The sequence below is a fragment of the Condylostylus longicornis genome, unplaced genomic scaffold (genome assembly GCF_029603195.1).
Source record: "Condylostylus longicornis isolate FDR11 unplaced genomic scaffold, ASM2960319v2 ptg000044l, whole genome shotgun sequence".
NCBI lineage: Eukaryota > Metazoa > Arthropoda > Insecta > Diptera > Dolichopodidae > Condylostylus > Condylostylus longicornis.
The window spans coordinates 10,949,924-10,976,939 of record NW_026578013.1 but is presented as its reverse complement, the minus strand read 5'-3'; the positions used below and the strand labels follow the sequence as shown (position 1 = coordinate 10,976,939).

The 27,016-nt window shown below is 25.5% G+C and overlaps 1 protein-coding gene across 1 annotated transcript in view; it reads left to right on the top strand.

Moving 5' to 3' along the window:
* LOC129610427 (phospholipase A1 VesT1.02-like) overlaps nt 1-8,410 on the top strand; it is a 128,995-nt gene extending 120,585 nt beyond the window's left edge. Inside the window, exons 5-6 of the mRNA XM_055522996.1 lie at nt 7,743-7,913; nt 8,208-8,410. Coding sequence (XP_055378971.1) covers nt 7,743-7,913; nt 8,208-8,410 — 374 coding nt within the window. The remainder of the gene's footprint in view (nt 1-7,742; nt 7,914-8,207) is intronic.
* Nucleotides 8,411-27,016: the final 18,606 nt, after the last annotated feature.

Sequence of the window (27,016 nt, the reverse complement as noted above, 5' to 3'; positions counted from 1 at the left end):
GATTATGACTTCGTTAATTCTTTCTTATATGTAGGATTTTCCCTTCTTACACCATACATTGTTTCTGTTTAAATTACAAGTTTAATAAAAAATATATTTATAATCTAAATGGTTAGTCGGTAAATTGTCTTACATAAATTACAAAGATGAGAAAAAATTTCCATTTAAGAGAAGTTAAAACCGATTTTATTAAAAAAAAAAAACGAAAAAGAAAACGAAAATTCTTTCATTAAATAATAAAATTAAGAAAAAATCTTTAAGATTACACCGACAAATTCAATCAATTTCTTATATGAATGAAAGAGTGAAAATTTTTTTATTTATTTTTATTGTCCTTCTGTCTTTCAATTCATATTTGAATGAAGCTTATCATTTCAGTTCTAGCTTTATATAAAAGTGACTTTTGTTACAATTGATTTAGTTTGACTACTGCTAGCAATTTTCTACATCATTGCATAATTGGAATTATAGTAAGAGAAAATCTTTAAGAGAAAATCTGGAAAAAAGTTACTTAAAGCTGCGATATCCCTTTACGATCGTGTTCATAATGCACATTGAAAAATCTAACCAACAAGAATTTGACGTAATGCACCTTGTTCTCTTATTAATTGCAATAAATAAATGAAAATCGATTAAAATTCAGGGTAATTGTCTGATCCAAAAATTGAACAAAAATGAGGCTATTTGGATTCTTCCTTCGCATATTTCGCATTATATTAAGCATCACTTGAATTTGGCAGAAAAACAAATTCGTATGTGCAAACGTGTTCGAAATCAGGATTTTAAAGTTTTTTTGATTAATGAAATTGATGTTGGAATTGGGGTCGAGAACTTACCATTACGCTATATTTATGGATAAAACACGAAATTGTAAATTCAATTATAAAAATTTTTCAAATAAATATAAAATTTTTTAGCCGCACAAAATTAAAAAAATACTCCCATATTTCTAGGTGCCAAAACTTAATCATAAAATTTCAAACCATCCTATAATTGACGGAGACAATTATTAATTTTCCAATTTCCTTATTATTCGTATACGTACCTTTGATTAAGTTTAATTTGTTTTCATTTGCTGTGATGTTGTTTTTACGGTTGTCGTTATTATTGTTGTTTGTTACTGCTCTTGTTGCTGCTGAAATTGTTGGAGGAGAGAATAATTTAAATCTTATAATGGGATTTCTTCTACTTCAGTTCCGATCTTTTTTTTTCGTATTTTATTATATTTTAATTTTTTTTACTTTTTATAACTTTAGTAAATTTTTTTTTTTAATATTTGTCTTTATATAAAATGAAGCGTTCAGGTGAATTTAAATAACTATGTAAAAGTATTAATAAACGCATTTACATACACACATATGTACATATTTACAAAAAAAATGTGAAAGAAATCTATATTCAGGCATCCACAATCCAAGATCAAAGAAATAATAAAATTTCAGAGAAAAGAAAAACAAACAGAAACGGGAAACAAATAAAAAAGGAACAAAAAACAAAAATCCAGAAGTAAAGTGAACGCATTGATATGGTCGTTGTTGCCGCCGCCGCCGCCGCAATAATATAAAATAGCATATTACTAAAGTCCCACTATTTGATAACAACTACAAAAAAATTTAATTTGTGTGATATTAAATTGTTTTTTATGATTATTCTCTTATTTTTTAAATTAAGGTTTTTGTGTGAAAATTTAAATTTTTTATATATTTTTATTATTAAATTATTTTTTATTTTATTTATATTTTATTTATGGCAACCGATAATAAGATTCTGAAAAGAATTCATTTATGTTGTCTTTTATAATTCTAGTTTATATGAATTTGTTATTGTTTGAACATAACCTGTTAAATGGTTTCTAATTTAAATATTTGTGAATTCATAGAAAAATTATTGTTTTATTGTGATTTAATTTTGGGACACTACCGTATTATTACCAAAACGTTCAAGTAGAAGTAAGTTATCACGAAATTACGGTATGAATTACATTATAAGAATGCCCAATATAAAGTAATTGTTAAACTATAAAAAATTTATGAACTAAGCGACTCTCAAATGGATTCGAAGAACGTTATATTCGAATAAGTGTTGTACTTAATTGCAAATTATTTCACATTTTTATTTTTTAAACTTAAAAAATTTTCAATTTGTTATCAATCAAAAATGTCAATTTGTTAAGACACGAGTAAAAATAAAATTTCTTCTGCCTTTACTGTAGAAAATTTTCATTATGAAATAATGTGTGTAAGTTCATTAAACCATAAACTGAGGACGAATAATTCAAAACTATACAAAATATATTTCAGCCATTGCAGGGAGTCGTTATCGGAAACCATTATGCTCTTTTGTGAATATTGTATTTCCTGTCTCTTAAATTAAAAAAGTTTAGGCAGAAACTAAAAATAAAAATTTCTGCAAATATTTTAATACTTCAAACGCTTACCGATTATTGATTTCAATTTTGAATATTATGAGTGAAAAAATATAAGCTAAACCATTTAATATTTAACTACACATACAATATTATACTCGTATTATGGCATACAATTATGGCATCTATATATTAAATACATGTATATAAATAAAGCTACACTTTAGAAACTTTATAATGATATACTCTAAAATAATATTACGTTACATTTCTTGGCGACTGTGTCGTTCTTATACTTCTTCAGTTTTTCAACATTATTTTAATTTGCAAACGAACACAAAGATAATAAAATATGACAAAATATACCATAATTAACCCTTGACGGTAAAATTTTTATAACATTCATAATAACCTAAATATCCTTATACCTACTTGCAATTGAGAGGGAGCGTTCATTCTTTTTTAAATATATTTTTTAATTTTCCTGTAATTTGGTTTTTTTTTGTTAGACTTCTTATTTCACGTGCATTTAAGTTAAATTGAATATAGTTTTTTAAAACACGGGTTTTCTTAAATTAAATGTTATTAAATATGGTACTAATGCAAGTTTATTACAAAATCATATCATCTACTCGTATACAATCAATAATAAAAATATTTTTTGTTTTTGTTTCGCCAACTTTATTTGGTTAAATTTTTTTTTAAATTGAAAGTACGAATGAAGGGTAATCGAATAATGATTGTGTTACTTTAATATATGCGCAGTTGAAAAGTCTAAAATTTTATAATTTTTTCAGTTAAAAGAAAGTGAGCGGCAACTATTTGCTTGCTTATTATAACCATTTTCTTTTATATTAATTGTATTGCATAAAATCTCCGTTTTGTCATATTATTGGCATAAACATAAATTTCATTTTGACATTTAGAGTTCCATTAAAACTTTTTCTTTAAAAAATTTTGATCATCATTTTTTGATTGCAATTTAGCAGTTTCGTTTTGCTGATTTTTTTTATTTTAACTTTTTAGTATTTTTTCTGATCTCGATTAAAGATTTCGATTATGGTGACAATTTCAATATCGCTTTGTTTTTTGTTTATATTTTATTATCATTTTAAAAATGATACTTTAGAGTTGAAAAAAATCTATGGTGTATTTAAAGTTTATTGAAAAACAAATTAATAAAAACGACCACTACTTTTTTTATGTTACGGGTAAACTATGTGTAACGTTTCAGTTTCGCCTAAAAATTTGAAATTAAATTACGTTTAAGGCCTTAAGAAGTTAAGAATAACAAAATAAGTACGATTTCCGAATTTTCTGAAAGCTGAAATTATAGCAGAATACCTAACTAGCTGTAATTTTTTGTTGAAATATTATAAACGCAAATCAAAACATTTATTTCCTGTTCACAATAGCGCGTTTTCCAAAAATCAGGTCAATAAATTTAGATCCTGTATGAGGTATGCTGATAAATGAACGAGAATTGTGTCAGTTCATCAATGTTTGAGATATGAGTACCTGGGTCCTATCTTCTCGTCAAAACGTGCAGATAGAGTGCTCATTTGGGGTATATGTTTCCGCGGTCTCTGGAATAATTGCAGGATTGTATAGCCTTAACATTTCATTCGTCGTCCGTATAAGCGCGAGCCTATACAAAAGGAGTGCAAGAATGACTGGTCCACTGATTTACCACTATTTTGCTAAATTTTCAATATGATATGAACAAAGTGATCGTAAATAACGAACTACTAATAATAAAATTCTAACTTGTAAAAATAATAAATTAAAAAATATCTAAAAACGCGCTAAACCAAAATGAAAACATCCGAAAAATTATTTTTTCTGGCAAGACTGTCGTTTTTTAGATTTTTTTTTCTTTCATTTTCACAGTGACATAATTTATTAACATTACAGGTGAATTCTGTTTAATTTCTATTTAAAATTTAAATATGTATCTTTCCCTATAAAAAAAAAGTATACATTTATAAATAAATTTTGTGATTTTGGTATTTTCGCTTCTTCGATTTTAAATAAAATGAAAAAAAAAATAAGAAAACTGAAACACGATTGAAGATGCGTGTTAAGACTCCGACGCTATTTTGCTCTCATTTAAATTATCTCAAATCCACCTACACCTATTTAAACATGAAATTGTTATATTTACTACTTACTTTTTATTCACTATGTATTTAATTTTGTGGTCTGATTTTATATACTGCTATACACACTTGCTTTATCACATGTTCACAAACTTTTATACACACATATAACGTAAGTGTGTATAAAAGTACATTTAAAATGTTTACCTATTCTCCATTAAATTTTAAGATCGCGTATCAAAGCTCATAAAACAGTCACAAAACGATAATGCTACTAAATATAATATGTTAAGGAAGCAAACGGCACGATATTTTAAGGTTAAATGATTTGCATTTCTAAAAGATATCCGACTTAATTGGAATGAATTGGATCAATTCAACAGTTTTTATATGCTTTTTTTTTGTAGTTTTCTGTACTGAAAACTTGGAAAATGGGATCATTATAAAATAAAATGTTGTTCGAATGGTATAAGAAATATTATGTGACTTAACATACTTATGTATATTTACGTATGCATAGAGGAAAGTTACAGAAATAACACTTTCTTATTATAGAAATTAAAAAATTAAAATACTTCTATATTAGTAAATATATAGAAGAGTTATAGCATGGTAGTAGGTGATAGTATATGTGATTTCTATATGGTGATTTAAATGATGATCTTTATAGTGCAAGACTATGTTGAAAAGTGGTAATAATATTTGTGGGAGTATAGTTTATTATACACGAAAATATTTTTTTTAATGCGTTTTGTATTATAATCAAGATTTTTGTTTATTGCATGTTATCTTATTTGCCATATAATTTTGGTTTCTTTATTTTTACATTTAAGTTTTTAATAATGTTACATTTTAATGAATTCGAATTAAAATAAATTCAAGGAATTAATTATGATCACACTTTTTAAAAAGAATCTAATAGCTTGATGATAATAAGATCAATTCAAAAGAAAAAGGCTTTTAGAAAAATTTGCAACAGTTTTTTACATCAAAATATTCTAATAAATATATGTTTACAAAATTTCAACCGAGTCGGGACTGTCTCTTTCAGAAAAAAAAAATCGGATCCGTAATTTGCATCGATAAACTCTGGATTGGAGTTGGAAAGGAGTAAGAGTAGAAAATTCAATGTGTACATATTAAAACCCAAAATATTTGGATCAATATCACGGAATACAATGAATGTCTGATACAATGAGTAGGAGTTGGAGATTTTATATTCGTGGAAGAGAAAATTTATAAGTTAAGATTGGATGTATTATATGAAATCTATCTATCTATAAGGAAAATATAGAATTTAAAACGAAACTAGACCGGGGATAGAAATCGAAATTCTAAAATTAAACAAAATAATACTTAAAAAGTTCCTTATTTGCATACTTATAGGGGCCTCAAAAATAAGATAATATTACTTCGAGTGGACATAACTTTACATTATGCAATATTTAGCCAAAATAGTTAAAAAATTATGTTTTGAAAGATATTTCCTATTATTTTTAATTATTTGCTATGTTACGGCATAGTTGTCAGACATATACGATCGAAAGAAAAATCAAATTATTTATTCGAAATTCGTTCAGCCGTAGTAAAAAGCAATTTAAACGATAGTAATTAACATCGAAGCTCAAATGAAAGCTAGACCTGCTCTAAGTTATAAATATTAAAAATGAAAAAACAACATCATAACAGGTTTTATTTTTACAATCGTCATATACATACATATTTTGTAGATATTTAAAAAATTTGGTAAAATTTGTAACTTGTTAGCGTATAATACGCTCATTAATTTTATTTTAATACAATAAAAACGTTTTCAAAATTATAACGTACGCGAGCATAATTTATTGACAATTTTAAAATAGAATAAAGTTTTCTAATTTCAGTTTTTTTTTTATTTGAAAAGTAGCTTACAAAAAATTTATGTTATTCACGCTTTTCTTGATTTGAATCATCGCACCACTGTTTTAACAGAATCGACAGGTATGTATAACATTGATTTTATGTCATTCATATTTCCCAAATAAAAACAATATAGCAGTCATAAGTGGGAGTTGGTGATAATAAAAGCTATTACAATTAATTTTTTCTTTCTTTTTTTGTTATTAAAGAAAATATTATTAGCATAATACATGATTTTTAAATTTCCTTAAAATTCAATTCAGTATGGTTAGTCAATCATTAATAAGACTCAAAATAGCTTGTTTTATATTTTTGAAATATTGTTAACAATATGCATCTATTATGTATGAGAATGGTTTATCGTTTTATGAGTTGATGATTTTTAATTTTTTTTTAAGTTAAACTTGTACCTGTTCTTGTAACAATACATTCAAACAATGACGCATAAAAGGTGTTATTAGTTTATTAATATGGTGTAACAATTTGATCGAAGCTCATTAATTTGTATTGAGTTTATGTAAAATAGATGATTATGAATTGTCTATAGATTAGTTAAATAAATAATTTTTAAGGTTCCAGCAATTTTTCATGCTTAATATATAGGGGCTATGAATGGCAATATGGTAGGAGCACGGGTTATGGTAGGAATGAGTTGATAAGCAGGATGTTGCAAATTTTGGTTATTTTGATCATTGTGTTAATTAGGGTGCCATTACGTCTGTACCTTCTAATAATTTAAATTATGTTTAGCTATATAGGTTGTATAAGAGTAATTTGGGTTGTAACTCATCCGTTATTGGATTTTTTCCGTACAAAGTTTTTGAAGTATAAGTCCGTATATGTCTGTCTCATACAAATAAACTTTAATTTTTACTTAATCTTCACTATTTCCTTTTCCTTTCTTATTAAAAGATGACAACTTAGTTCGGACCTTATAGTCGCATTATGTGCGTCTGAAATTGAAGATAGTTTTAGCTTTCCCGTGCAATATTAGTTCGGGTGATAATTGATACGTGGCCTAAGCAATTCGTCTGATAATAAAAACATCACTATCAGTTTTTTTTTTTTAAAAAAATTATAAAAATTTTTCTTCATTTTCGTGGAGTTGGGAACAATAGGCAGTTCCGTTTATTTAGTTTTGCCTTTTATTCAAAATTTAAGAACATAACGAAATGTAAACAAAATATGAAAGGAATATGTGAAAATTCAACTATAGATTAAACAAATTGCACATATTATGAATTCATTATAGAAAATTTTCGATAAACTATAAATTGCATTTCAAGCATGATAAAAGCGTGCATTTCCTAACACAATTTTATTTTATCGACGTGTCGCATACAAGGCTACTTAATTCACAATTTATAATTACTATTAAGGCACAATTCAAAGTATCGTAGATGTTTGGTATTTCATTATCGTTTTACAGAGTTTTGAATCGCTATGGAAGCAAGCTCTTGACAACAAAATGATGCTAGTATCGTTCGCTAATTATGCGGTATTTCATGCGAGATGGTTTTTAATAAATAATCAATTAATTTATTATAAAAGTATAGTAATATAAGGTTTCAACTTAAAATAACACTTTAGATTTTAATGACAACGATATTCAATTATAACACACTCAAAATTTTTTCAACAATGTTTTATCATCTATCATAAAATTAAATTTCAATTAAAAAAAAAAAGTTATCCCTTAAAATTCCCTTCTTCTGCATTATAATAACAAACACCACCCTAGCAGTAAAAATCAATATATGACTTCATATTATGTAGCCTTTATAATCGCACAATAATTATCATAAATTATTATAAAAAATAAAATAACAAAAAAAACCTCAAAGGAGCATTTCACTTTCAATATATTGAAATCAATGGGATTATATTACTTATATCGATATTTAAAACAATATCAATACCAATTATGTCAGCAAAGAAATCATGTACAGAATACAGAGCAAATAAAAATGTACAAAAATATCAAGTAAAACAAAACACTCATTCAAATATAAATGGAATCAATACGTGCGCCATACCAGTCAATTGACAAACAATCATAGTCAATTAAATCAATTGACAACTTGTCATTTTATGAATTCAAAATCAAATCCAATTCAAAAAATTATTAACCAACAACAATATGGTGTGTGTCTACACGAACAAAATATAAGAATAAAAAATTTTAAAACTCAAATCTCAATTAACCAAATAATAAACCGCCTCCATAAAACGCATATAAAAAAATTAAATATCTGAAAATAAAAAAAAAATTTAATAAAAAAAATTTTTCATTATTAAATGTACTTTATTTAAAGTATAATCATTTTTATGTACAAATTGATTCAAAATCAAAAATTGATATAAAATCATCAATACTCAAATAACGCAATTTAATATGCTTTGCACGTATACATACATATATAGTATAGTGTGAAATCATCGCATTATGTAGTTATGCTACTTTAATTCTAATTTACCCGCATAAGTAATTAATAATATTATTCCTATGTAAATCTCGTTCTTTTTTATATGTGCAACTTCAATTAAAACTATAATTATGTATATAATGTCATAGTATTTCAATTACCTCTTTGATTTTCCACATACAATATATTACAAAAAATGTCATTCATTGTAAAAATGAGTGAATGAGTTTCATTTACAACACCCCTTCATTTAATTTGAAATCATTTCAAATTAATATCGATATAATAATAATCAACTATATTGAATACAAATGACTGATATATGTCTTAAGACATCAGAAATATGTATTGTGTTCCCATATCATGGTTTTACAGTGTCTTACACCATACATACTTTGATATTAAACGCATAATCAATATATTACATAGTAAAAATTTCAGTCAATTTTCTTTATTGTCACTTAAGACATTTATTGTATCCATACATACAACTACACTAAGCGTACGTACATATATGAATATTATAATGTTAGAGAAAGAGAGAGAGCAGAAATTTGTTTGGAGTCACATTTACAACATTGTTCCCAATATTATGCTCACTTATTACCTTATTCGTTTCTTGATATAGATACCAATAAAATTAATAAATAAAATATTAAAATTAATATTGAAGTGTGAAAAATTATTTTTAAGATTATTTTTTGTGATAATTTTTCTTGAATTTTGAAATGAAACACGTCAGTGATCGTGTAAAGAGATTATAAAATCGTTATAAATTCTATATATGTAATCGCAAATGGAATATATTTTTAAAAGTTAGTGTGAACTTTGATATTTTTATATAAGTATGTAATAAACGCATGTAAGATTATAATTATTTTTTACAATATTCCATTCAAAGTTTAATATTTCAATTTATTTCTTGAAAAAGAATAAAATTTTAAATAAAAAAAATCTTAATTTGAAGTTTTCGTTTTTATTTTTGCAACGCCAAATGAATTTTACTTACGTTTTCTATACATAATGTGCGTATGTATTTGAATAAATTAATAAATGAAGTGTTTTCTGTGTTGTACGTATGATATATGTAGTGATATAGAGATATTCTTACAAAAGAATTGGTTTCTATATATGTTTAACTGTAAATTGTATGTTGCATTTCGTTTTTGATTAATTTAAAATTATGTTGACAACGACAATATTATTCATTTTTTCTCATTTCATTAAATTATAATATCTTTATTGGATATATACCTACATATATTTAAATGATAATTTAAAGAAAGAATTTTAGGGTCAATCATTAATGTGAGTATTTTGAAAATTTAAAGAAATTGAATCGAATTTCAACTATTCTAATAAATGTAATTATCAATGACGATTAATGACGTACATAGATTAAATTTGAAGCATTGGTATAAAAACCACTTTGAAATCTTCTGTTGTTTTATTCTACAAGTCTTAATTTCCCAGTGACCAGGTATGTAATATGTGATAATATATGTGATAATTTACACTAACCTACTATGACAAAATCTAATTAAGATTAAGTACCAGATCAGGCGCCTAAAATACTCTTCCGATATCTTTCCTCTCGGTAAACTCGAATATCTCACAAAAATTAATTCTTCGCATATCTTCTATCGCTATTCAACCCTTTTCATATAAAGAATGTTATATAAATGACAAGAGCCTTTATGTAAGAGAGAAATTAAAACGCATTTATTGATCGCAGTAGATGGCTTCATATTTTTTGACATGTGGAACTTAAAAGAAATATCATTAAAATTTATATTTCTAGGATATAGGGAAAAATATTAATTAATTTCCTCCGTGCAAATTACATTTTTCAAAATTAATTTTGCAATCTTATGTCATATTTTATAATGTCATGTCAATTCACACTAACGGAATATAATTTAAACTATTGGGATTTGAAGTGTTAAGATGACACAAAGAGTCACGTTTTAGGCTGTTGTTGCTGGTATTATATATCACTATCCTTTGTTTTTCTTTTGTTTGAATTTGTATAATAATTTTTGAAGTAAAATTCTTTAAGAGCCTCTTAAGTTAAATTATTTATCACGTTTATCATGGATTGCTCATAATACAATATTTACAAATAATTTACATATTGTTATACACATAGATACAAAAGCAATGTTCTCAGATTAATAAAATTGTTCAAAATGTTACATTAAGCACAAGCAGAGTGGAGTAATTTACGAAAGAATCAATTGATACTTAATAAAAATTAATTGTCAATTTATTATATAAAGTTCTGTTCCTTTTCTATATCTATATGCGTATGTATATATGCATATGTATGTATATAAAATTACAAATATAGACGCCTAATATGTTGGAAATCGATATTAATTTGATAGAAAGATTAATCTTATTGTAAATGCTGTTTGATATTTTATTAAAGTGTGATTGAATTTAAGTGTAATATGAAATGAATTGAAAATTCTGCTGGTTCCCATTTTAAAATAAATTTCGAAATTAATTTCATTTTATATAATTATTAAAATTTTTAGGATTTCTGTAAGGGTTTTTAATAATATACGTACAATATTTGTTAATAAATAATATTTGTTTTAGTTTTATAAATAATCCAGTATTGTTTTAAGAGTTTTTGTTGATTATATTTGAAGAATTAGTTACTTAAGTATTTCAGAATTTGTCTAATATAAAATCACTGAATTATTTGTTTTTATTTCAAAATTTTAAATGTATTGCTTTAACTGTGCACCTATAATCTACATACATGTAAGGTGTAGATGCGTCGACTAATTGCTATTTTGATCTATACGACATAACTTTTAAAGGAAGAAAATCACGTCTGAAGTCTAGAAGGAATTTATTTCAAAACTGCGTGATTGGATTTCCTAAATTTTTCTCAGTAGCTTTATTATAGTTTTAAGGGTTTGACTGTAAAGTTTTATTAAATTTCAAGGAACGGATCGAAAGTTATAGCAAGTTAAGTTAAAAAAGGTCCAGTGTGATTTTGACCCATAGCCATTTTTTTGACCTTCATACAAAATATCCATTTTGTATGACGTGGATCAAAAAATTAGTGGATATAGATCAAGAAAGCACAAATAAAAAAAAAGTCATTGTTATCTACTTCATACAAATTTACTGCACACATTGTATTGCAGTTCAAAGAGGATCTTTGTATCATGGATTAAACAAAAAATAAAAATTATAGCAAAAGTAGGAAAGCTTAATATTTAGGAAAAACCATTTGATTTCCAGTAGAAAAGGGAGCATTAGTAGTTACCATGGTATTTCAAATTATTTTCTGATATTAACTTTTCAAAATTTTTAACTTTTGCGATTTGGAATATTGAAGAGAATCTAATAATTTAAACAAGGAGCTAAAACATGCGAAATTCAAAGGATATTGAAGAGTGAGAAAATTTATAGAACTAAATTATTTCAATATTTAATAAAATTTTAAGTAATAAATCCAGGCTAATTAAAGATAAAGTAATTAGGAAAAAAATAATTTACGTACCACTCTAAGATTGAATTTTTAATTAAATTAATTACGGCAAAATTAAATAAAGTTTAACTAAATTAATTTTGTAATAAAATCAAAATTCGAATTAAAATAATTAAAAAAATCAAATATTATAATTATAAATAAATGAAATTTTTAAGGAATTAATAAGGCCTAAAGGAAATCTAGCTCCCTTAATATTTAAATCCACAATGCCAGTATTAACAACATAAAATAAATAAAATTTCTATGTTCAAACCCATGTATAAGCAAAATTATAATAGCAAAGTTCTATTTGAAATTTTATTCTTATACTCGTACAACATCTGAGAACTTATTAACTTAAAACAATAAAATTTGATTATTTCTTAAGGCAAATTAAATTGAAACTTTAAAATTACAATTTTTATAACTTTTTTAAAGTTTCAATTGAATATATTTTATATGTCACCAGTCACCACTCGCACTATGTAAAAAACCATTTATGTTTTCTATTTTGCAGTTCTGATATTGACATTTTATTTGAAAAACAAGAAGGTGTATAGGTTTGAATATTAGAAAAATAACCGTGTATATCAGTTACCAGGACTTGTCAGAATGATTGTTTTCATATAAGATGTTTTAAACTTACAACTATTATTTTATGTTAATTTATTATACAAAGATTATATTTTGTGCTAGACACTTATATCCTTATACTAGATTGTATACATAACATTGTATTTATACATTTATACATATAGATTGTTATATGCAAGAGACTTGATTACCCAGATGGTAATTTTATGACTAACAGTTTTTAATTTTTAAAATTATTCACATGCAAATTACCCTCAAGCCATATCGTCATTAATTGGTATATAAGATGAAGGATAAAAAAGAGTAAGAAATATCATAAAATGTAAAGAAATAATAATGATTGTAAATACTTGCAATATATCTATATACGTATGTATATGATGTGTAAATGTAAGAATTTGAATAATCGGTGGGTTAAATTTTATTTTTTATATCATTTAATATTCATAGCTATCATTTTTAATAGTAGCGGTCTTAAAACATACGTCAAAGAACCGTAAAATTTTAATCACATTTTATTTTTAGTTTTTTTCTTGGTCACTTTTGTTTTTTTTTTCGCTTTAAGCCATCTCAAGTTTTATTGGAATGTGGAAGCTGTTAATATTGTTAGTTTTGAAAATATGACAAGGGTACATACATAAAATCCACCCGCTGGACAACTCCTTTATCCTAGTTCTAAAATTTTCTAAACATTTTATATAGAAGTATTTGATTTTAACCTATGTTAAAAATTTTTCACTTTGAATAAAACAGAGATGTGACATAAACATTGTCATTGAAGTATAAATTGAGTCAATTGAAATATTATGATTAAATTTTTGAAATTTTTTATTCATTAAATTGTTGAAATAATTTAACAATATTATACAAAATCCTTTGTAAATGATATTGAATATAAAATGATAAATGAACAATATAACATTAAAAACGAAAGTGTAATGTGCTATTTACTATAAAATAGAAAAACGCTGTTGGACTCTGGCAGGGGGGCTTTATATTTTTGTGTAAAAAATAAATTCCTGAAATTGGAATTTTCAGGTTAGTCTGTAATTCAAACTCAAATCAAATTAAGTCCAGAGAATAGAATTTAAATATCAAATACAAAACGAACCCTCAAATACAATATGAAAAATGCAGATAATTTCGTAATTCGAACAGAAAAATTTTCTGAATTTATATTTTATTTTTTTGAAATGCAAAAAATTGAAAAGTCCAGAGAGATGATGATGAACTTTAAAATTTTTGTAAATCTTATCTATTTAAAAATCTGGAAAATGGTAAAACAATATTCTTCATTAAAGAAAGGTAGTTTTCAAATTAAAAGTTTAGGAACAGGCATGCAATTTTAAAAAAATAATTAATAATTAGGCAATAATAAATTAATTTTAGAATTATCAAAGATTTTCATACATAATCACTTTTTAATAACATTTTAAAAATAAAGTAGCCAGAGTTGTAATCTAGGCTACTCCGCTATTACGTATGTGATAAGTGTTATATAATCAAAAATATTGATCTTTTTTGTTTAAAGACTTTTCCTGTAATTTTTTACCTCCATATGAGGAAAGTTTCGCAAAGTATTGGATTGTTTTGGAATTTCTTCTAAATTAACAGCTGCAATTTTGAAATTTTAAAGTTTGTCTTGTTTTAACAAATAAAAAAATTTTTATTTTCAATTCACTAAAATTAGTCAATTAGTCCTCCTTTATATAGCGAGTAGATATCGGCAATTCTCGATTTTTTGACAAAATATATTAAATTCAAATTTTTGGTTCTAGAAACTAAATCTATATCTTATAGACTTATGTAGTAAAATGTAATAAAACTAAAAGTTCTATCTTTTGATTAATTCTTTAACATTTTAATAAATAGTTAACTTTTTACCTTTTTAATATACCATCTGTTCATATGAAAAAAGTCGCGTATAATGTTAATAAAACTAGGTCAAACAAATGATTTCTAATGTAGCACTTTTCCCTCTAACAAGTGAAAGAGCTGCTCTTAAAAATAATCCGTGTACGTACTACATTATCAAAACAACCTTCATTCATACACAAACATACTTCAAAGATTGCATACATTTAGGGTGAGCAACGAATCTTTGAAATAAAACGAAAAAAAAATTGAAAGAGGCGTTAACATAATGCTCAAATTTAAAAGTTAATTGCGTGAGATAGGGAAAATAATTACATTTATTAATGGCATGGTATTGACTGTTACCTTTGTGCATTTATAGAAACTTGAAAAGTTGGTTTATTAGGTGGAGGTTTATTATTGTCTAAAAGCTACTACTAATTGTAGACACGTACAACCTGCGGTCTTGAAGAAAAACGATATATAAAATTTAAAAAATGAATTTTAGATAACGGTAAATTTTAACGGTCATATTGTTCTTTCAAAGTTTCAAGGGTAGAAGAAGCCAGCTACTACCTTTCTGCTTTTGCATAAAATACTCATGGTTTCGCTGTATTGAATAGTTAATAAATTGCATTTTTAGGGTTTTGAGGGGTTATAACTTTTGCAGAGGGGGAGGAGAAATTTCAGCTCTCTGTCTTCAAGGATGTAGAAGTTCTGTAAACATAATCACGGACGGACGAACAGGGGGAAACCAATAACAAAAATTTTCTTGGAAAAGTACTTAAAAGTCATTAAATTTCCAAATAAAATTCATAAGTCATATACATACATAGACCGTATGTTTGTTATCCTCTATATACATACATACGTACACGTTTTTTGATAGTTTTATTTTAAAAATTAATCGAATTTACTGAAAAATAAATAACATTTTATGTAAATGATAAAACAAAACAAAAATAATCGTGTATTTGAATTTATTCTATAAAAGGTGAATTTTTTTTCCGATATGTTGCTACTTTTATTTGCTATATACAAGACAGACATATTGAAGTATTTAATAAAAGAGAAGATTCGCATACGACGCACTTGTTTTTACACACATCTATCTCTGTATAAAATCTTCCAGAAAATATATGAGTTTTAGTGAAAAAATGAATGTTTATGTGAATTTTAATTGCTTGTTATAATAGTTAAAAATTTTTATTTTTTTTTTTTATTTTTTGGAGAATACTGAAGATGTATATAGGTGCCTATGTATACAATTTGTTAATACTAATTTTATTATATTAGTTATATTAAAAGAAAAGAAAGTATGGCTATAAGCCTAACTCTTTTATATAATTCAAAATTTGCTTCTGAATTACATGTTGTGTGTACGTACGAAAAAACGCACACTGAAAAATTTATAATATAATCATTTGAATTGATGGACCAGACGTGTTCTCTGACTTTTCACCAATTGGATATTTATATACAAAAAATTGAAAGTTTCAGACATATCAATAAGATGTTGTAACGCATAAAGGAGATACGCAATTAGATTGTAGTTTAATTAAATTTGAATAAAATGGTTATGCTCATATGAAAAAATTATTTAATTTTGAATAATGAAAAATGTGGTTATTTATTATAAGCAAAAAGGATGAAATTTTTCTTTATGAAATATTGATTTTATAAATTGGAATTTTCATAAATTTCGCGCATGCTTTAATTTCTAAATTTAGTGTTTATTCAACTTGTTTGAATACTTTGTATCATGTAGTCAAATCGGACCAACTAAGCGAAATATTTAACGTGATAATTTGACTTCAAAAAAACAGATTCAAAAGTGTATGTAAATAAAAATTTTAATAATTTTGAGTAAATAAAAAATTTTCAATATTTTTGGTAATTAAAAACACAATTGTGGATAAATTAACTTTTTTTTTGAATCAGTCAAATTAGACTGAAATTTAAAAATCTTTTAAGAAAAGTCGGGAAAGGAATAGGTCTACTTCTTCCTAAAATGTATGTTTTTTCTAACGTTTGTTAGCTAACTGTTGTTCGCTATCTGTATTTATAATGTCTATGAAAACATTTCTAATTTCGATCAGCATAAGCAGTCATTTGAAGGAAAATTATACAAACAAGTCTTTTCAATAAATGAGTTTTCAATTTTTGTACAAAAACAGAGCATCTCAACTTGAATTGAAGTGTAGAAATCCAAGAATCGCAATCAGGCAATGGGTGTCTAAGACTTTGAATGAGCAGCCAGAGTCGAAGTCAGAGTTTTGAAAACTAAAAAAGTTATTTAGCTCGAAATTTGGATTAGAAACGAATTTAAATCTAAAAAAAATGTTAGTTTATGTTGGTTTTACAACAATTTTAGTTTTGTCCCCTCTTTCTGTTTACAAGACTAACACGACTAACACTATTTACAAAGCAATTGTTAATACAAAAACTTGTCCACAAGGAACGTGAATTCTAAAAAACACCTTTTCCCATAATTTGAATAATTCGCTAAGAAAAAACAATAAATTCTAAGTATAATATGAACTTTTAAACACCATGAAAGGATTTTCGTATTTGATTATAATTTAAAATTCCATAATGTAAGTGCAATTGTTCAGTATATGAGTTTTTTGCCTCTTCTGAATCAACTTATTTATTGTTATTTCTTTTACTCCTTTGCATTTTAATATCAATAAATTATGTACAATTAATTAAAAAATATCATTCATATTATAAAAATTATTTTATAAAATGTTTGCATAAATAGGAATGTTTACAAATAAAGACCTCATTCCTCTTCCGTTTCGCATATAGAAAGGTTTAAGAATACTGCGTTCTTTTTTCTTTGAGAAAATTTTTACTCATAAATAATAAAAATTAAAATGATTGTTAGTTCTTTTATTGAATAATTATTGCTTAGTTAAGCACCTGCTATATACAACTTGTTACTTTATATGTACTCATACCATTTCTTATATTTCTTATCTTTATATAGTCAGAAATTTAAAGTTGGTATATTATAAAAGGAAATATAAAAGCTAGGATTATGCCAATATTTAAACTCGTTCTGTTTATTGATATCTTAATCCAAAAATCGTAATAAAATGTGAAGAAAAACTATAAAGAGAAATAAAACAAATATTATAAAACTCTTAAATAACATAAAATTAAAACTAAAGATATAAAAAACCCCACTTAATACTAAAATCTAAAGGAAATTGAAAATCAGAACTCAGTCAGCTGTCATATTCTTTAAAATAATCAATCGTTTAACAATTTATTTGCAATTAACAATAAATAAAAGTAAGAGGAAAAAAAATCTTTTAGAAAATCATTTTTCTAAATCCCCTCTATGTATACTATTTATGTAGAAGTAGACGTATGTAGTAAATTAAGACTCTATTAATCTTATATTTAAAAAAACAACTCTTTAGTTAGTGGTAATTTACAAGTTTTAATTGCGATGGCTTGTATTAAATATTCGATTAATTTAGTGATTTAGTTTTGAAATACTACTGAAGTCGAAAAAAAAATAATCCGTACTTTTCATAAATTAAAAAGTTCTGATATGAGCAGAAGATGATCTTCTGCAATTTATTGTTTAAGCCATGAGAAAAGCAAAAAAGTTGAGTCAAATCGATGGTTTGTATAGTAGCACTTCACCAAGTGAAAATACTGCTTTGAAAAACAATCCATGTACGTACTACATTATCAAGATTACCTTAATTCAAAGTATATTTCAAAGACTGCATATATTTAGGATGAATGATTTATGCAGTCTTTGCAATAAAGAAAAATTAATTTAAAGAGGCGTAAACATAATGCTCGATTTTAAGGGTTAATTGTGTTAATTAAAAAAAAAATAATATTTTTTAATGTCATGGAATTTACCGTTAGCTTTTTGTGTTTATAAAAATTTAAAAAGCTTGCGATTTTGTTAACATAACGTGTCAAATATTTAAATTTTACAAATTTCGAGATTCGATAACTTGAGAGGGGATGGAGATGGAAAAAAATTTTTCCTCTAGTAAAATGAAGTATTTATTAATGTCTGAAAGCTGCTAAAATTTCAGACTATTACAACCTGGGATTTAGAAAAAAAACGACATCAAAAATTTGGAAAAAACGTATTTTAGATAACGGTAAATTTTATCGGCCGTTGTGTTTTTTTAAAGTTCAGTTGTAGTTTGCTGCGACAGAAGAAAAAACCCACTGCTTTTCTGCGTTAGCAATATTTGAAAATTGCATATGGTTCTACTAAAATTAATAGTTGAAAAATGGTATTTTAAGGGTTTTGGGGAGTATAACTTTTAGGGGGCGAGGTAGGTAAAAATTATATTCTACGCAAATTAGTTTCTAGATCTATGTACATATGAAATTTCAGCTTTCTATCTTCAAGGGTGTGGAAGTTTTGTAAACAGACACACGGGCAGACGGACGGACCGACAGTGTAAAACTAATAAGCACTTTTTTTCAAATTTTTTTTTGGAAAAGTGCTAAAAAGAGAAAATGAATATGTTACACAAAATATTAAACTGTTTTAAATTTTAAAAATATTGGAATAAAAATATTATAATCTCTCATTTCTTCAAAAAATTTCATCAATCCACCAAATATAACTAAAATATAAAATTTCAAGAGAGTAATCATTTTTTTAAAATTTTCAGAAATTTAGAAGAGCTCTTTACAATAACTTATCAATTTGGAGAACCCAATTTGCTTCGTCGTTACTTTATGAAATTTATAGTCGGTAATAATAATGCAGAGTGTATCATTTCATCACATTTATTTCTTTAATGAAATTGAAGGAGTATTTATAGTAGATGCAACTAGCTTTTGTCATATATAGTAACAGTTAGTTGACCTTAAAAAAATTATTAAAAAAAAAAAATCAATTATTTTAAAAATTCAGTCCCATACATTCATGATATAAGCAAATTTTCTCTTAGATTAGGAATTTTTTCTTAGATTAAAAAATTTTTCTTATATTAGAAATATCGTAAATGGTAATTTAAAAGTGTTACAGGAGGAGGATAAAATGATATAAGAAAATGAATACGCAATTGCGCAACGGAGTTAAGGAGGCAACTATATTTTAAGTACCTATAGAATAGACGGGCGCAGAACTTTAAAGGAAATTATTTAAGACACTTTTGATTTCAGGTGGCAAAATAATATACGATATTTATGCCTGTGATGCATATGCATTTAATAATCGGTTTAATAATAGCTCTTGACAAACTTTCCATTAAATATCGTAAATATTTAGAAAATTTAATGCGACCCAAATAGTTTAGTCTTCAATTGATAACCCTTAATAAACAGTGTATGCGCATTTATAATATTAAGACCATCAATTTTGATTGATGCAAAAATGTATCTAAATCTCAAATATTCTTGTAATAGAAAGTTCTTGAAAATTATTGCAAACAGGGTCGATTTAATGGAAAAAGATTTTACATATTACTAGTAGGTATATGACCAATAAAGAGAACATATTAAATAATTATTTAATTTTTTTTCTTTGCAAGGGTTCAAAAAACCTAAAACGATCGTTCAGTGTTGTGTTTTACGATACTTTAGAAATTTTTCTTTCCACTTATCATTAATACCATCTAAAATTTCTATAATATTTTAAATTCAATTTAATAAATTGTTTTATCTAAATAAATACATTGTGTGTATGTAGATACGCAGAATATTAATTCATATTTTAATCAAATAGCTCATAAAATTCTCTTGAAAATTTTATTTTATAGTCTAAAACAGTTTTTTTTTTTTATTCTATTTTCATACTTTATGCATATGCATACACTATTTATAAGTTATAAGATGCTGCCTGTATTACAGTTTTATATTAATGAGATTTCTGTCTGCATATAGTCTACCTGATGACCATAGAAGGTGGTAAAATATTTTAATGCGTGGCGAATCAAAAAACTGGTATAAACATTCTCATTTTATTTTCATTCGTAATTCGTAATATAATATTCACTGATAGTCTACATATTCTTACCATAATATGCACATCCATATTATACATCAATGTACCATTATTCTACCAAAAGTACATATGTACATATGTACATAATAAGTACATAATTCTTTAGTGGAATGCAAGTGCAACATTATTATCATCTTTAAATAAATATTCAATAATAAAATGGGAAAAAAAGAAGTACAATAACAAGAACAATAATACAAGTGCATGATTATATTCTTAAGTAATCATTATCATCATCATAATCAATATCAATATCAATCAACATAATCATTAAATTGTTATATATATATATATACTAACGCTGTTTCAATTAAGCTATGGTTGGTATCTTAAGATACAAAAACTATATACAAATACAGTGGAAAATGAAAACAGGAAAATGAGAAAAAGAAAAGTTCGTGGGTACTACAAAAACGTCAAAATAACAAAAACAATAATAAGATGGCAAGAAAAGAAATAATAATAATTTTCTTATGAAATGTTGCAAAATAGCTTCACATAAATATAGAAAGATACCAATGCCAATGTCAGAAAAGAATATGATTTCAACGGAAATGTATTTTTAATGTGATGGAGTATGAAAGATTGTTTTTTTGGAATTAGTTCAACTGGTACATTATTTGAGAGAATCAGACAAAAGTGAAATAATTTAAAGTTTATTTCGCCCACCTCCCTTTCTGGGCAGGTTAGAATATTCTTCAAAGTAGGAAGAACTAATCTTTTTATGTTGAAACAGTGGTTTTTTTTGAACATTTTCGATTATTTTTTAACACATCATTGCCAGGTATTATTTCCTCGAAGAATTGAATTCTTTTGATGACGATAAATTTATGAACATTTTGACGCCCAAAAGATGAATAATGAAAGTCTCCAATTTTCCATATCAAATTTTTAATGTTCGTTCTTATACTTCGTTCTTAAAAATTAAACTACTTTTATATTAAAAACCGACCACACATTTCACACATGTGTGGTCGTTTTTATCACTCTCTTTATGGTGTAAATGATATTTTTAATGACATCATGACAAAATTAATTTTAATTAATGAAAAAATTAAATTATGAATCAAATGATTTTATACAAAAAATCACATCTCTGAAATTACTTTCTTCATCTGCAAAATTAACCGTCATCCACTCAAGTTATCATCTTTTTCGCTTATTTCACTTTCGCTTGGTTAATACTTTGAATAAATAAGTTTTAGGAAATTTGCTCACATAATTATAAGATTTTAAATACTTTTTGTGCGTCACATTTTTATACTTAATATAAGATTTATATGAGCTGCAATAAGAAAGACACATACATGTATCCTTTAGCAGTTTATATTACAACACACATTATGAATATACCTAAATGTTTTAGGATGAAGGAGTTGATTATTTTGATGTATACGTAATATTTAAAATTCAATATTGATATTAATTAATTCCGTTGAGCTCTATGCGTACAAACCTGTATACATATAAATAATATTATATAAAAAGCTGTCGTATTTAAGATTAGTAAATATAATTTCTTAAAATTCTATATTGTTGTCGTTGATCTTATTTGTCTTATTAAAGGCACTTTAATGAAAAAACAACAAACCAGAGTTCATTTTAAATTTCATATGAATACTTTAAGTTACATAGTTTAATAATAAAAATAAGAGCAAACTAAAATAGTTGAAGAGGGATAAAAATGAGAATAAAAGTAAAATACAACTAACTTGTAAATATAGAGAACTTATTTTAAAACAAGAATTTAAGCAATAAAACAGAAAAAAAAGTGGAAAAATCCAGTATACAAGTGAGTTCTAAATTAATCTTAAAGTCACGCTCTTACGGCTAAATGCCTTGTATAAAATAATTATGATTTGTCAACTATTTAATACGGTTGACTAATTAAAATTCTAAAGGCATTTTATATGTAATTTATGCTTGCGCCATTTTTAAGCTAAGCATACTAATAAATAATTCTTGAAAGCTATATTATGGAGGAATAAAAAAAAATCAATTTAAAACCTATGCACATTAACTTGCTAATTAGATTGCATTACATTATAATTAAATTTTATTTGCTAATTTTATACTCACTTTTGTGATATACTCGCTTTAATGTTGTTGCAATTAAAGCAATCTCATTGCACTACGTAATTTACGTTCATAAATATTTACGTACGTCCTCAATGAATTTAACATTCAATTTTAAATACAACAAGGATGGTTTCTTAAGATACAATTAAGAATGTGCAAGATCGGTTCTTAGTGAAAATTGTATTCTCGGGCCCCGATGCTCTGATTGATGCTCATAATTGGTCCTCATCAGAGGATTGGAGGCCCATAAATATTTTGCAAACAGGTTTACAATATTTTAATTTCTATATTATATTTTATTTCAATATTTTTTCTAGTAAACTACAATTTTTCGCTTGTTAATTCAATTAAGAGGGTAAGCTCTTTTCTCTTATGTCTTGAAATCTTGAATATTCGAGTGTACAATTCAAAAAATATATTTTAGCAAATATTTTAAAATTATGAATGTATAAATGTATGATTTCCTTAAAGGAAAATTCAAAATTTCACACGCACTCAGTCGCCCTTAAAATTATAAAATTTTTTTTTTATTTTTATTCGCATCTTAAACTTTTCGGGTGTGTGATGTTTAACTTTATTTCAACTTTTATTTTTATTTATTAGGCTTTTACTTACATAAATTTTTTATAATATATACATATATACATAAAAATATTATTTATATAGATTTATGCATTGTAGAAATAAGTTCATATTTCTATAAAAAAACAAAAAGGAGGAGAAAAGAATAAGGATTTTATTCTCTAGTCAAAAATATTTCATTTCCGGAATTGTTTCTTATAGAAACGTAATCATATGGCAGCACCAACAACTATTATGAATGTTCACAAAACTAATATGCACATTTTGTATCATATTAAATATTTGAATACAAATTGTCCCGTGGCATTGTTTTAATTTTCTAAAACTGGAAAGACTGGTTAACCTAGAACAACCGGATCACATTGAACAATTTTGACATATCGCCGCGGAAAACCACACTTTGTCTGTTTTCAACATAAAGTGCAAATTAAAACTTTTTTCAAAAAATTAATGATTGCGCACATTCTTCTTGTTACTAATTATTTTTTATATATTGAATTGCAGCTGAATTTAAAAAATATATTAAATTTTTTGAGAGTTGTTGTAAATTCCTTAATTATATTAGTAATAAGTTACTCAAATTTAAATTTTGGTATTACAACAATATTTTCATCAATATGAATTTAAGAAAGAACGGATTTTTGTCACAAAACAGGCCCAATATGAATTAAGGAGAACGTATTATACTTCTAGGCGCTATATCATACATTTCTGAAGCGATTGGTGTAAGAGGCTTTAACGCTTGCAATCATCGAGGAATTTGAATCGAGCAGGTGAATTTGAGGAAACTTTTGTTTCACTTAAAAAGTGCTTAGGGGCCGCTAGCGACTAATATAATGTTCAATTTTTCATTGCTTACCATTGCTTGCAACTGGAACTTATAAACGAAAGATCCACTTATACAACCGGAACATCTTGTGGAACCAGGATATTATAAATATATGTTTTTTTTGTATTTACAACAAATATGTTGTATTTCTTTATTTAAAAAGAAAAAAACAAAAGTGAGAGATAAATGGTTAAATATTGTTCTTGTTGTTGGTGGTCGGTGGTCGAATGGATTCCATCAGGCTTTCTCTTTTTTCTTTTATAGTGCTACTTTTTTTTCTCTAGTATATTATTATTATTTCTCAGTTATATTTTTGATTTTCATATAGTTTACTAGTTTTTAGATTTTTATATTATTATGATTATGGCGGCTGCCGGCTGTCGTAAAAGTTAAAGTTGACTATAAAAATAAATTTTGTTTTCCCTTTATATTATTATGGTTGCCAACAAATAAATAAAGCTAGCCAAAACATATCTAAGATTGATTGTCCAAAAGAGTATATTTATTTGCAAAGGAAGGTTTAAATTCATGGCCTTCAATTGGTGTTTTCTTGTTGTTAATTTTCTTTTTTTTTTCTTGCATTTTATACACTTGCCGTTTCAAATTTGCGAAGAATGTGCAATGTGTGCATGTGTGTATATATGTGCGTGTGTATGAGATAAAGTTATTATTGTTACGGTTTTCTTTCGTCATGTGTAGTAAAACGTATAGTGCATAAAACATTATGATTTGTATGAAATTATGCAACTTTTGTGGTGAAATATATTTTTTAATTTAAAAAAAAAAAAGAATCAAATTTTATATTTTCCGCTTTTTTTATTTTATTTTAAGTTTTTTTTTTAAATTTATTATTATTGAATCTGCATGTACACTTGAATTTTTTGCTCTGGATATCTAAAGTTTCTCTGTATAGAAAATGATGTATGTATGTACGTTCGTTATTGCATATGCATTCTGAAATAGATAACAAACACAAGGTCTAAAATATACTAAATTTCCCAAAATGGAGCAAAGAATTTTATTTTCCAACATAAAAGAAAAATACCTGTGGTTTTACTTCTTATGTGATCGTTTTCCAAATTTCTATGCATTCTATTGTCGCCTCAGCAACTTGTTTTTCTCGGACAAAACTGTTTTTCTTTTATATATTAATTATACTAATTAAAAATTTGGTTCCTACACGGTATATTTAATATTTGCTGTAAAGTGTTACAAAATTATACAATTCACTGGGAGAGTTTAACAAATTAGAATTAAAGTAATTGTCTGGATAAAAAAAATAATTCGGTTTATTAATAGCTGACGTCGGATAATTTAGAATATTTTCACATCTTAAATGGGACGAAAAAAAAAAAACTTCAACATTGTATACCTTGTGTATTTGAAAAATACGAAAAATTTTAAAGAATTATATGAAGATACGGTGTATAACAGTTTTATTTTATGGATGTGGCAGGGTGGTACAATAGTAATTAATAATAATTATGTTAATATTAGCCAGAATAAACAATAGTAACAAAATGCCGTTTCTCTAAGAAAATTGATTTTTCTTATTGCTAAGTTAAACTTTTTTTCGTTTTCTTCAAATTAATTTGAGATTATTATATTTGTCTCATTTTACATTCATCTAATTAACTTCAATACTATGCATAATAGACATGATATTTCGATTCTGTTCGTTCAATCATTTTAACCCAATCTGTTTAAGCGATGCGTTTCGAAACATGCTGGGCTGGCAGATTACTAAAAGCATTCAAGCGAATTCTAGCATTAAAGAACTGAAAAATCATGAAAATATTTTTACATATTCATGAAACTTAAAGGGGTCAATGAAGTTCTTACTGCGTTTCTCTTAATGATAACTGACCACTGTCAATTACACAATCAATACTTGGATTCCCAGTAATGTTTATTTCTAAAATTTAGATCATTTGAATTTTAAAAACTTCACTGTATTTACAATGGAAAGGATAAATTAAAAGCAGTAATGAAACGAGAATTCTTAAAATTTATAACATCCTTCTTAGACGAATCCAAAAAGAAGTTTGTTAACAAATATATAAGTTCGTATTTGAACAATAATTTGATTAAAAATATTTTAGAATAAATCTCATAACACCAAGCTAATAGTTGAAATTAAGAGTTGACTTTGTGTGGATGAAGAAAATTAACAGAAAATATGAAGGAGTTGTGTCCCACCATGGCTTGAATATTATTGTCACTGCTTGGAAATCCTTATATATGTATGTGCAAGACACGAATTTATTAAATTTGTTACCTATCTGGCCTGTCGCTTGGCCAGATAGGTATCAAATTTATCTGGCCTGTAAGCTTGGATATAAACGACTAGAAAAGTCGACATGTCAAGAGAGGATTTGAGGCTTTTTAGCAATCATCATGAAGTAAGAGGATGAAAAAGTAAATGTTTATTGAAAAACACTTGTCAGTATAAGAAATCCAGAATTTTCGTTATATAATAAAAAAAAATTCTTAATATTCGCACATATTATAGCTTCATACATAAAAATGTTATTTTATATAATTTTTGGTTTATAACACATTTTGTGTGTATGTATGTAAGTATATAGTGTAATGTTGAAAGTATTTTTAAAATTCCTTTCAATACGAGAAAATTTTCTCATGATCTTGTGGTATTTTTGTTGTTTTTTTCTTCATCTTTTTTTTTTGTGATATTTTTATATTTTTAAATACAAATCTATTTTACATGCACCCTCCTTTTATTATTAAAAAACATTTATCATGTCACAAAAGAATCACAAAAATCTTAACCCACC